Source organism: Mustelus asterias, chromosome 2, assembly GCF_964213995.1.
Source record: "Mustelus asterias chromosome 2, sMusAst1.hap1.1, whole genome shotgun sequence".
In the NCBI taxonomy this organism is placed as follows: Eukaryota; Metazoa; Chordata; class Chondrichthyes; order Carcharhiniformes; family Triakidae; genus Mustelus; species Mustelus asterias.
Genome location: NC_135802.1, coordinates 57767746 through 57780090, shown reverse-complemented (window position 1 = coordinate 57780090; position 12345 = coordinate 57767746). Strand labels below are relative to the sequence as shown.

General features: G+C 41.7%; 1 protein-coding gene across 1 annotated transcript in view; it reads left to right on the top strand.

The window, feature by feature from the left end:
- kcnh8 (potassium voltage-gated channel, subfamily H (eag-related), member 8) overlaps positions 1–12345 on the top strand; it is a 365157-nt gene that overhangs the window by 333035 nt on the left and 19777 nt on the right. The window contains exons 14-15 of the mRNA XM_078200386.1: positions 2764–2870; positions 4616–4695. Of these exons, the coding sequence (XP_078056512.1) occupies positions 2764–2870; positions 4616–4695 (187 nt within the window). The remainder of the gene's footprint in view (positions 1–2763; positions 2871–4615; positions 4696–12345) is intronic.

Here is a 12345-nt window from a genome sequence, read left to right as displayed (position 1 = left end):
ATTCAGGATATTTCCTATTGGTTTACTATTGGAGTGCATGAATTGAGAATGCAGCTATAAAATGGATATATTTGTGTTAATTTATCTGCCTAACTTCCCTCCCACACAAGAGCAGGTCAATTCTCTGGTTTATTCCCCAGGGCAATGCCCTGACCAGAGTCAACCTGTCTGGTTTTAAACAAAGCTTGGTCGTTAACTGTCAGTCATCAGTTAACTGATTCATTCTCCATGGTAATATGTCTACCAATCAGAGTTCATTTGCCAACCAATCAGCACTCTGTTCTCATGAAGTATAAATTGTTGTTGCTTTTACATTTGATATTCTTCTGAACATCCTGATGAGTGCAACACGAAAAGCTTTGATGTGTCTTTTTTCAACAATACTAACGATCTTACTGAATGGCAGAGCAAGCTTGAGCTTGCTTCTGCTGTTCGGGCATGTATATAGTCCTGTTTTGTAGCTTCATCAGGTTGGCGCCTCAATTTTAGGAATGCCTGGAGCTGTTCCTGCCATGCTTTTCTAGGTTCTTTATTGAATCATGGGTAATGATGGAGTGAGAGATATGCCAGGCCATGAGGTTGCAAATTGTAGTTGAATAAATTCTGCTCCCGCTGATGGCCCACTGTGTTTCATGGATGCCCAGTTTTAGTTGCTCAACCTGTTCCAAATCTATTCCACTTAGCATGGTGGTAATACCCAAACAGCATGGAGGGTCTCCGCAGGGTGAAGGTGGGACTTCGGGACCGATCTTACCTGCCGTTCACGCCACGCTCCCGCTGAAACAAGGTCAGAGAATTTGGTGGCCAGCCAAATCTCCGTTCACTGCAGCGGGATGGGAAAATCCCACCGACGTGAATGGTGATAAGATTCTGGCCTTTGTCTCCACAAGATCTGTGTGGTAGTTACTCCTACCAACCCTGTCATGGACAGATGCATCTGAAACAGGTAGATTGGTGTAGACAAGACCAAATAGGTTTTTTTTTCATCCTATTACTTAGTTCACCATTTACCGCAAGCCCAGTCTGGCACATATGTCCTTCAGAGCTCAGCCAGCTCAATCAGTATTAGTATTATTGAGACATTCTTGGTGACGGACATTGAAGTCGATGGCCTTCCATCAGAACTGGGATATTGAAGTCGATGGCCTTCTGGGTGTGGGACATTGAAGTCCCACACCCAGAGTACATTCTGAAACTTTGTTACCGTTAGATCTTCTTCCAGATTGTTTTCAACATTGAGGAATACTGATTCATCAGCTAAGGGAGGGCAGTAGGTGGTAATCAACAAAAGTTTCACTGCCCTTATTTGACATCAGAATTCATGAGGTCCAGAGTCAATATTGTGGACTCCCAGAGAAACTCCCTCCAGAATGTATACCACTGCTCTACACCTCTGGTGGCTCTATCCTGTCAGTGGAAGAGGATATAGCAAGGGATGATGATGGAGGAGCCTAGTACATTAGCTGTAAGATATGAATCAGTGAGTATATCTGTGTCAGAGGGTTTTCCAACCCTCCCCAGTTTCCCTTGCTTAAAGCTAATGCCTTTCTAATATATCCCAGTTCTGATGGAAGGCCATCGAGCAGAAATACTGGACTTGATTTTCTGGCCATTCACGCCCCACTGCCACTGCAAGCAAGGACGGAGAATTTGGTGCTCAGCCAAATCTCCATTCACTGCAGCAAGACCAGAAAATCCCACCGGCATGAATAGCTGGAAAATTCCAGCCATTAACTCTATTTCTCTCTTCACAGATGCTGCCTGAGCTGCTGAGCATTTCCAGTATTTTCTGTTTTTTTTGTTTCGGATTTCAAGCATCTACGGTATTTTGCTTTTGTATATCAGGCTGTTGCATGACTCGTCTATGTGACAGCTCTCTCAACTTTGGCACCGGTCCCCAGATGTCAGTGAGAGGATTTTGTAGGGTCGACTGGGCTTTCCTCCTTTCCGGTGCCTAGATGGAGGCTAGGTAGTCCATCTGGTTTTATTATTCAATGTTTCTATAACTGTTTGATACAACTGAGTGGCTTGCTGGGCCATTTCAGAGAGCATTGCTGTGGCTCTGGAGTCACATGTTGGCTAGACCAGGTTAGGACTTCCTTCCCCGAAGGAAATTAATGAGTCCAATTTGTTTGTACAACAATCCAGTAGCTTCACAATTTCATCCTCATTAGCTTTTCATTCTGGATTAATTAGTTGAATTAAAATTCCTGCAGCCTCCATGGTGGGATTTGAACTCATGTTCAGTGAACAGAAGCATTAGTCCAAAGACTCTGGATCATTAGTTGATTAACGTAATCACTATGCTATCATTCCTGGTAGAAACATCTTTTCACTTGAACAAGAGCACAGTTCAAATGTACAAACCACACAACATTCACTTTCACAAGAACAAAATGTGTTCAGCACACCTCCTGCACAAACTCTAAAGGTTAATAAAAGTTGGAATGATTGATTCTCGAATATGGATAGCATTGTGCACTGTGGGTATTGGAAATTGTGTTAGCACCCATTTTCACCAGAAACACTGATGCCAAATTGAAGTAATTGGTTTTCTTGGCTAATTTAAGCAGATAATGTTGATGCAGTTTAGTTGTTAAGTATCACTTAGTCTAAACGAACAGTAAATATGTAAATCACTATACTTTTGTATTGATGTACAACCATTGTAGCCAGATCTTTAATTACTACTTTTCCTACATGAAATGGATCATTCAAATTTGCCATTTCACATTTACACAACTAATTATTTCATTCTTGCAGAATTGTGGATGGCATTGAAGATGAGAAAAGCTCAATAGGGAACCAAAGATTTGAGTTCTGCACTGAAAATATGGGACAAGAGTCACTCAGATTTCCGGCTGATAAAGGTAATGTCTGTCGTGTTCATACTTGAACCAATAGAAATGTATTCCTCTATTCTACCCAAATATTATTTAAAATTAGCCTCTGGCATGTATTTACATCCCTTCACTCCTGAACATTTTCTGTCAATCCAACATTTACAATGGAAATGGATTAAGTTAAATTAATAGCAGAGAAACCCTCCCAAAGGATGTTAAAACTTTATATTAGGAAAGCTCCATATAAACATTATTACTGTCACAATTTATGGATGAACTTGTTGAATTATTCAAAACCTTTTTTTTTGAGTAAAATGTTATTGGACTCTCTTTCTCAGTACCTGAAATAGCCACAATCAAAGAAAAATTGAAGTTTATTTATTAGTGTCATAAGTAGGCTTACATTAACACTGCAATGAAGTTACTGTGAAAATTCCCTAGTCACCACACTCCGGTGCCTGTTCGGGTACACTGACAATGAGAGATGACAGCTAATGGATGAACATTCTGATGACACCACCATGTTCTGCTTCCACCAAATTGAAAACAGACCCCTGTTATTTAGTGATTCCAACTATAGTCAGCTGAGGAGTGTTGATTCTTTTTCTAACATTTTACCCTGCTAATTTTCTCTGCCCATTTTCTTGCCTTCTCTCCTCTGTGCCTTTTGCTGTGACGTGGTTCCACAGGCACTGGACACAATGGAGTGCCTGACACAAGAAACCATTACTCATCCATGAGCAGCTATAATGGATATTCCCAAGTTGTGGAAAGCAGAACGTCCAGATGCTGTTCTCACCTGACATCCACATCCAGATGTAATCATTAATCATTGGGTTATTGCTGAACTCTTGACAACGGGCAGGGTCAAGAAAACTCCCCATTAAAGGGGAACAGTTAAACCCGTGAAGCTGCTGTCGGTGGTATGTCACCAGAGACTGTCAAAAATATTCCATTAAGCCAAGCCAGGCTCAAGATTTACAATTTGACAGACTCAGAATGAGTGTTGAAAGTCCTGCCTCCCTGCCACACATTTGGCAGTGCTGGTGCTGGGGGGATAATCCCAGGCAGCGTGTCTACTGTTGCTGAAAAAATAATCATCAGATCAGTCTTTTAGCTGCACAGGGAGCATTTTAACTGGGATCAGGATTCGGCTGAGGGAAGTTGTGGGGGAGGGGGGGAGTGGACTGGGGCAAGAAAGCATGAAACACACCAGACATGAACAGCACGGTTGCCAGCTTATTTTAATTAGCGGCTATTATTTGCATGCTTCCAGTCAACTGCCTGCCTGAAATGAGTGGAAAGCAACTCAACTGCTGGTGGCCAGTGGGCTTGAACCAAAATTCAAGCATCATTAGGCTGTCAGCCAGCCACCACCAGAGGATAATTCACGAGCAAGAAGGATCCTTCAGGGATGTTTCGTAAGAGGTTCCAGAGGTGGGAGGCCTGGAGAAGTGCAGGGCAGGAGAAATGCAAGCTCACCATTTGAGAGCTGGTGCTATACTCCTGATCTACCTGGCAACCCAAGAGAAGCATAAAAACTCCCAATAAATGGTTTCACCAGACCCCTGATCCTTTTCCTTACGGTGGCCTCTGCCTTTGAGCCAGAGTTAAAGTTAATTGGGGTCCAATTAAATTGTCAGACTCAATCTGCATATATGCTAACATTTTCAAGTAATTCAAGTTGCCACAGTCAATATAATCATTACTGCATAGTACCAATGAATTGGAGGACAGCGGAGGGTTTGTAAATTATTGCTTCATATTCACAGACTTTGATCAAGTTACTCCTGCCATGCTGGCGGCTAAAGCTGAAGAGACAAAGCAGCAGGTCAAAGCGCTGAATGATGAGGTACAAATAATTCTCAATTCAAACTAACATTTAAAAAAGCATGTTTCAGCACAAAATACCAAAAAAAAAATCCTCATACACAGGATTACAACAGAAAATATTTACATGCTGGAGACCAAATTTGCAAAAGATTAATCTGCATGCGTGTGTTATACATTGACGCTCATTCATTTTATTTTGATCAAGGGGTTTGATATGTGTGGAAACTGTTGTAACGTTGTTTGGTGTTTCACAGAGAGGTCTAAAGGCATCTATGGTTAAACAGAAACCATTTGTTGTTAACTGTAACTATGTACATTATCAAGGTACTGCCACTCATGGCTACTATCTCCATGCTGGCTCCTTCCTGACTTTCCTCCTCAGATAGTCTACTATCATGTCACTCTCTACATCATACTGAGGGTGGTACTGTTCTCCAGTTTCGCATTAACCCTTACGCTGCCAAAACACCCTTCTCCTGCAGAAACCAAGAGTTCAGTATACCCAAACCAAGTACTGAGAAGTCCAAACGTGGACAGTTTTTAGTTGTCCAATATGGAGGGCATATTTTCTGTCCAATGGGACATTTTAGTAAATCTGGAATGGCGTTAGGAGCCCCCTAGTGTACACCAGATCACAGCTGAAGTTTACTCCCATATATTCAGCCATTGTTTTCATTGTTATGTTGTAAGAGAAAAATACAACTTATATTTCGAAGTAACAGGAAAAAAACATTTTTTTCTCCAAACCGAATGAGGTTCCTGTATTTCCCAGCATATCCCTGTCTACCACTTCTCTCCCCGGGCCATTCACATGGTCACAAGGATGCTGCCATCTTCCTCCCGAGGGTCATTCAACATATTTGTCAAGCCATCCTACCACTATCATCGCCTGTGCGATTCAATGTTTTGTGCCCTCCTGGGATTTTTATTTAGATTACAAACAAAATGCCAAGAGTCAGCAGCAACATTTGTTGCCAGTCTACATTTGAATCCAATTGCCAAAATGAAACTGGCATAAACTGCAGTTTTTGTGGAGTTAAGTTAATTGATTATACACATAAAACATTTAAATCAGAACTTTGAGGTTCACTGTGTATATTGTCATCATTTATTTTCACTATGCTCTTGTAGTGAATGTGCAAAAGTGATGATGTGCACAAGGCTCAAAGATAATGACCCTGATTTAATATTTGCAACCTGTTGGGCATGGGGTGGGGAGGCGGGGGGATCCAGTAATACACAGGAAACCTGAAAGTAAGTTCAGGTTACATCAGAATCATCTGAGGAGGATCTGAACATATATCTAGTTCCTCCTGCAGGCTGCAGGTCTAATGGAGACCTTTCCTGGTGCATACTGAAGGGTGTCTCCAGATCTATCCAGAAGCACATCTTCAGCATACCGATTGCCTCTTCACCCATGTATGCTGTTGATGTGGCATTCATTGCAACTGTGTTGGGTTTCAGTGTTGAGGTTTCTAATGAGTGTCCTGAGTTAAGTTTGCAGTGGGTATCCGTTAATACCTACCAACCATCCCTTAAGTGCACCGCTTCCAGGGGTGAAGAAATCAGAGAACTTGGACAAGCGCATCATGGCAGCTGCCCAGGAATCTTGCTCACGCTAACACAAAGATCTAGTGGTGATTGCATAACAGGACTTTTCCTAGGAGGCCAAACCACCAGCTGACTCCTAAGCACCTTGATACACAAGCGTTCATCAAATGTTAGGGAAACAAAGTGTACTTAGTCCTCGGAGGCATAAGTCCCTTCACCAAAATCCCTTTATTTACAAGACTGACAACAGCGTACAGAGTGCTTTCCGTTAGCAGTCTGCACTAGGAGTCCCAGAGGAAGTGACACTCCAGGTTAAGTACACAAGCGGCTCCCTGATTGGCCCATCAGTTTGGCCCTTAATCAGGGAGTTCATATTCTAATAAGCTCAATCAAATTCCTAATTAAAGTCATTACACAGAATTTCTGTTTCCAGGCCTTGTGAGTTTTTTTAAAAATTAATTCCTTTTTGATTTGATTTATTATTGTCCCATGTATTGGGATTCAGTGAAAAGTATTGTTTCTTGTGCGCTATACCTTTTATAGAGTACATAGGGAAGAAGGGAAGGAAAGGATGGAAAATATAGTGTTACATTCACAGATAGGGCGTAGAGAAAGATCAGCTTAATATAAGGTAGGTCCATTCAAAAGTCTGATGGCAGCAGGGAAGAAGCTGTTCTTGAGTTGGTTAGTACGTGATCTTATACTTCCGTATCTTTTTCCCGACGGAAGAAGGTGAAAAAGAGTATGTCTGGGGTACGTGAGGTCCTTGATTACGCTGGCTGCTTTTCCAAGGCAGTGAGAAGTGTAGACAGAGTCAATGGATAGGAGGCTGGTTTGCATGATGGATTGGACTACTTTGTAGTTCCTTGCGGTCATGGTCAGAGCAGGAACCATACCAAGCTGTGATACAACCAGAAAGAATGCTTTCTATGGTGTATCTGTAAAAGTTGATGAGAATTGTAGTGGACATGCCGAATTTCCATAGCCTCCTAAGCAAGTAGAGACATTGGTGGGCTTTCTTAACTATAGCGTGTACAGGTTGTGGGTGTCACAGCTTAGGCCAGCATTTATAGACCATCCCTTGTTGCCCTTCAGAAGGTGGTGGTGAGCTGGCATCTTGAACCGTTGCAATCTCTGATGTGTAGGTACACCCATAGTGCTGTTAGGGAGGGAGTTCCAATATTTTGACCCAGCAACAGTGAAGGAACAGCGATACATTTCCAAGTCAGGAAGGTGAGTGTCTTGGAGGGAAACCACCAGGTAGTGTATTCCCAGACATCTGATGCTTTTGTCCTAGCTAGTCATGGTTATGTGTTTGGACGGTGATGCCGAAGGAACCTTGGTGAGTTGCTGCAGTGCATCTTGTACACAGGCTGCCACTGTTCATCGGTGGTGGAGGGATTGAAAGTTTCTGGAAGGGGTAGCAATCAAGTGGGTTGCTTTGTCATGGATATTGTTGAGCTTCTGATTGTTGTTCCAGCTGCATTCATCCAGGCAAGTGGAGAGTATTCTATTACACTCCTGATTTATGCCTTGTAGATGGTGGACAGGCTTTTGGGGGGCTCAAGAGGTAAGCTACTCACCGCAGGATTCCTAGCCTTTGACCAGCTCTGGTATCCACAGTATTTAAATGGAAAGCCCAATTCAGTTTCTGATTAATCGTAACCTTGAGGATGTTGAAAGCTGGGGATTCAGCGATGATAATGCCATTGAACGTCATGGGGTGATGGTTAGATTGTCTCTTGTTGGAGATGGCCATTGCCTAGCACTTGTGTGGTGTGAATGTTACTTGCCACTTGTCAGCCCAAGTCTGGATATTGTCCAAGTCTTGCTGCATTTGGACATGAACTGCTTCAGTATCTGAGGAGTCACAAATGGTGCTGAACATTGTGCAGTCATCAGCGGACATCCCCACTTCTGAGCTTCCGATGGAAGGGCGGTCATTCATGAAGCAGCTGAAGATGTTTGGGCCTAGGATACTCCCCTGAGGAACTCCTGCAATGATGTCTTGGAACTGAGATGAGTAACCTCTAACCACCACAACCATCCCCATTTGTGTCAGGGATAACTTCAACCAGTGGAGGGTTTTCATCCCGATTCCATTGACTGCAGTTTTGCTCGGGCTCCTTGACACCATACTTGGTCGAATGCTGCCTTGATGTCAAGAGCAGTCAATCTCTCCTCACCTCTGGCATTCAGCTCTTTTGTCCATGTTTGAACCTAGGCTGTATTGAGGGCAGGAGCTGAGCGACCCTGGCAAAACCCAAACTGAGGGTCAGTGAGTCGGTTATTGTTGCATACTTACTGCTTGCTAGCGTTGTTGATAACCTCTATGATCACTTTGCTGATGATCAAACAGATGGGGCAGGAATTGGCTGGGTTGGATTTGTCCTGTTTCTTCTGTACAGGACATACCTGGGTAACTTTCCACAGTGCTGGGTGGATGCCACTGTAGCTGTACAGGAACAGCTGCACCTCTCTGCTGGTCCTCTGTCTACTAGTCTCCTCATTAGTGTACAGTCTGTGACCGGTAGGCTGTGGGCTCTTGTGTGCTGTTTCTGGCTTTCTTGGTCCTCATCAGAGGTCTACTCTAAAGCAACATAAGCCAACCTGACGTGTTAGAGAAAACCTCCAAACTGTAGAAAGTAATCTCTTCTTTCCCACTGGAGGATAAAAAAACAGCCAGGAGTATTGAATATTTATCAATATATTTTCTTAAGATTAATTCAGCACCTTCAATTGTCTTTCTCACTGGATAGTTTCAGGAAGCCTGTGGACTCAACAGTAAAATCAAAAGAACATTGAAATATCGCTCTAATTGAGCGATTAACATATAGTAATTACCAATCTACATTGCGCGTCACAGCTTAACACGCTCGAGTGGGATGCAGACGTCAGCAGGTTGAGGTTAGCTTTCCAATGTTACATCAATATTTCTGGTTTCAACCCCCCCCCACCCCCAGCTATACCCAATCCACCTGCGCCTGCAGGTTATTACTTTGCTCAATAACATCTTGAATGCAGAAATCCTGAAAGATACGCTGAGTCCTTGAACTGGATCCCTGCTATATTTTGAGTAACTGTAACAGATGCTACTCCAGCAGAGTGCTATCAGAACCATATCCTGCTCACTTCACGAATGTGCCTTTTCATAAAGCTCAATGCAGCACAAATTTGCTGAGCTGTGCCTAAATCTACCCTAACCCTGACTATTGCTGCTGTGAATCTCACTCTTCTAGCCATAGCTTTTGTTTTCTATCTCCAATGATCAAAAGCAGGCGTTTGTTCCAACAGGCAACAATAGTAGAGCAATGTTCATTGCTAAATGTACCAGAGGCAGCACAGAAAAGACAAGATAATATTCAGGACAGAGTCTTGCATTTAATTTAGTCACATTAAAAAGACATTTCTGATATTGTCAACAAGGAGAATAAAATTGCTTCATGTAATAACATAGCCAGTGGACCACACTTCTCTTCAATAAAAGTCTTCAATGGCAAGTGCAGATTCAAGTGTCTCGTTAGGTTTCATTATGAAGGTGGCATCCGAAAATGAGAATACCCTTGGAAACAAAAGCTGTAATTATCGAAAGCATTTGTAGTTCTGTGGTTTACAACAAACACGTTTGAAAAGAAATGCAATATCATTTGAAAGAAGAAAGTGGCCAAGTTTTTTGCAAATGTTCATGGGTAACATTTTTAATTCCTGTGACAGTAACTTCAAACTTCAAGTCTAGGTTCTATGCAGCGATGATCCCTCACTCAAAATAGGGTTTGAGAGAAACTCATTAATACAATAAAAATATGTAACTCCTCCAATCATCCCATCTAACTTGACCGACAAATGCCAAAAGCATAGAAAACAGAAATTTGTCTTGGGAGAGCGGAATATCAGTAAGGGTACATAATCGACAACCCTTCCAATATCCTCCATTTCAGACAACCACTCAATATTAATTTCAACCTCAGAGAAAAAAATGGAAGGTTCAAAGTGCTGTAAGAGAATACCAGAAAAGATTAATAATCAGTATTAATAAAAAAGCATATCATGTAAGTATATTCAAAGCAAGAAGAGAGTGAAAGAAATGGTGACAATGAGATCTCTAGAAAGCAATCCTGTAAGTACAATAAAAGAATGGAAATAACACTTGACAAGCATTTTCACCTCTGTACTATCAAAGAGGCATGAAGGATTACCAAAATAGAAATTGGAGATATCACAAATAAATATCTTTTCAATTTAAAAAGGAAAGGGAACTGACAAAAAGATACTTGGCCGATTTCTTTCCCCCACCTCCTTCCCCACTTTCCCAACATCTATTACCTTGCTACTAGACAGGCAGATTGCACTCAAAATAATTCTGGATACATGTGCTGATATTATCCAGAACGTCCACTCTGTATGCCCACTCCCTGGCCTGAGAGGCCTGTAGCTGTGATAATGGCCACTGACTGCATGTCTTCTGAATGCTGTTTGAAAACAGAGGCTGGAAAGTATCCAGTATTAATCCTCTTCTTTGTGAACCTGCAAAAGAGGGTGCTTACCTTCTACATAGTTTCCAGTCAAGCGAAGCAATTCCTTCAATCTGAGTTATTCTGAGTGTTCTTCCAAATGGTTACCTGTCCAGCATTCTGACAGCAAAATGGGGAGGGCTGACCCTTTATGTTCATCTCACCTCATATACAGGGGTTGTTGTGGGTGTAAGGATTCCATTAAATTTGTATCCATAAGTCATCAGATCTGGGGCAGTTTACACTGTAGAATACTGAGGGATTTCAATGAAAATGCGGAGTTGCCAATCAAAATTCTTCCTTAAAGAGATATGTGAAGAAGTAGGTCACAGTAGAACATTCATGATAGTAACAGAATTTTTTACAGATTATAATATAAAATAACATTAATGAACACTTAGAAAGGCATAGGTTAATCGGGGCAGTCAATTTGAGTTCACAAAAGGCAAGTTGTGCTTGATTAATTTAATCAAATCCTTCACTGAACGCAGTGAAAGCAAATGAACTGAATACAATATATTCGGCTTTTAGAAAGCTTTTGATAAATTCCCAAAGAGGAGATTTTTTTCTTAATGCTCATGGCAATCAAAATACACTGACATCTTAGTGATATTTCTCATCAATGTTGGTGCAAAAATATCTATTTTGAGCGACAAATTCTCCCATCTGTATTTTTCACAACTTTCTCTCGTTCCTGCACCAGACACAAGTCAAGCTTACAATGACTATTATGCCGATTTCGGGAACCGTTACAGCTCCAGTATGCTATCTGTCAGCCTGGACTGCTTCGATGTAGATATGGGGACAAAGCTTTTCGATAGAGTTGGATTCAAATTTGAAGACTTCCAGAGCACAAATTAACGCGATCGATGATGCAGATTATATATGCTCGTATTAAGACCATAAAACGTAGAAGCAAAAGTAGGCCATTCGGTGCATTGAGTCTGCTCCACCATTCAATGAGATGATGATTGGTCTGATATGATAATCCTCAATACCACTTACTCGTCTTATCCCCATAACCCTTGATTCCATTACAGATTAAAAATCTGTCTATCTCAGCCTTGAGCACACTTAAAAACCCAGCCCTCTGTGGTAAAGAATTCCACAGATTCACTATCCTCTGTGAGAGAAGAAATTTCTCCTCATCTCTGTCTTAAATGGATGATCCCTCACTATGAGATTATGCCCTCTGGTCCTAGACACCCCCACAAGGGGTTAACAACCTCTCAACATCTAGCCTATCACGCCTCCTGATAATCCTATATATCTCAATAGGTCACCTCTCATTGTTCTAAACTTCAATACATACAGGCTCAACCTATTCTTCCTTATCTGTCAGATTTTGAGGGATTAAGGGATACTCTACATGCTCCTTGTGTCAACAAATTAATTCCACTAGTTTCAGAATGTTTGCAATCCGTGCTAAAATGTCGTGCAAGATGAAATGATTATTTTGGCTCCACATGACATGGAAATAAATCCAAAACTTTATTCTTTCACTATTTTTTTTCAAATGTGCCTTTTGCTGAATCACAAAATTGGCTGCTACAAGTCATATGACCACAGGATTTGCGCTTTGTTCTGGGAGCTACCAAGAGGAGGTA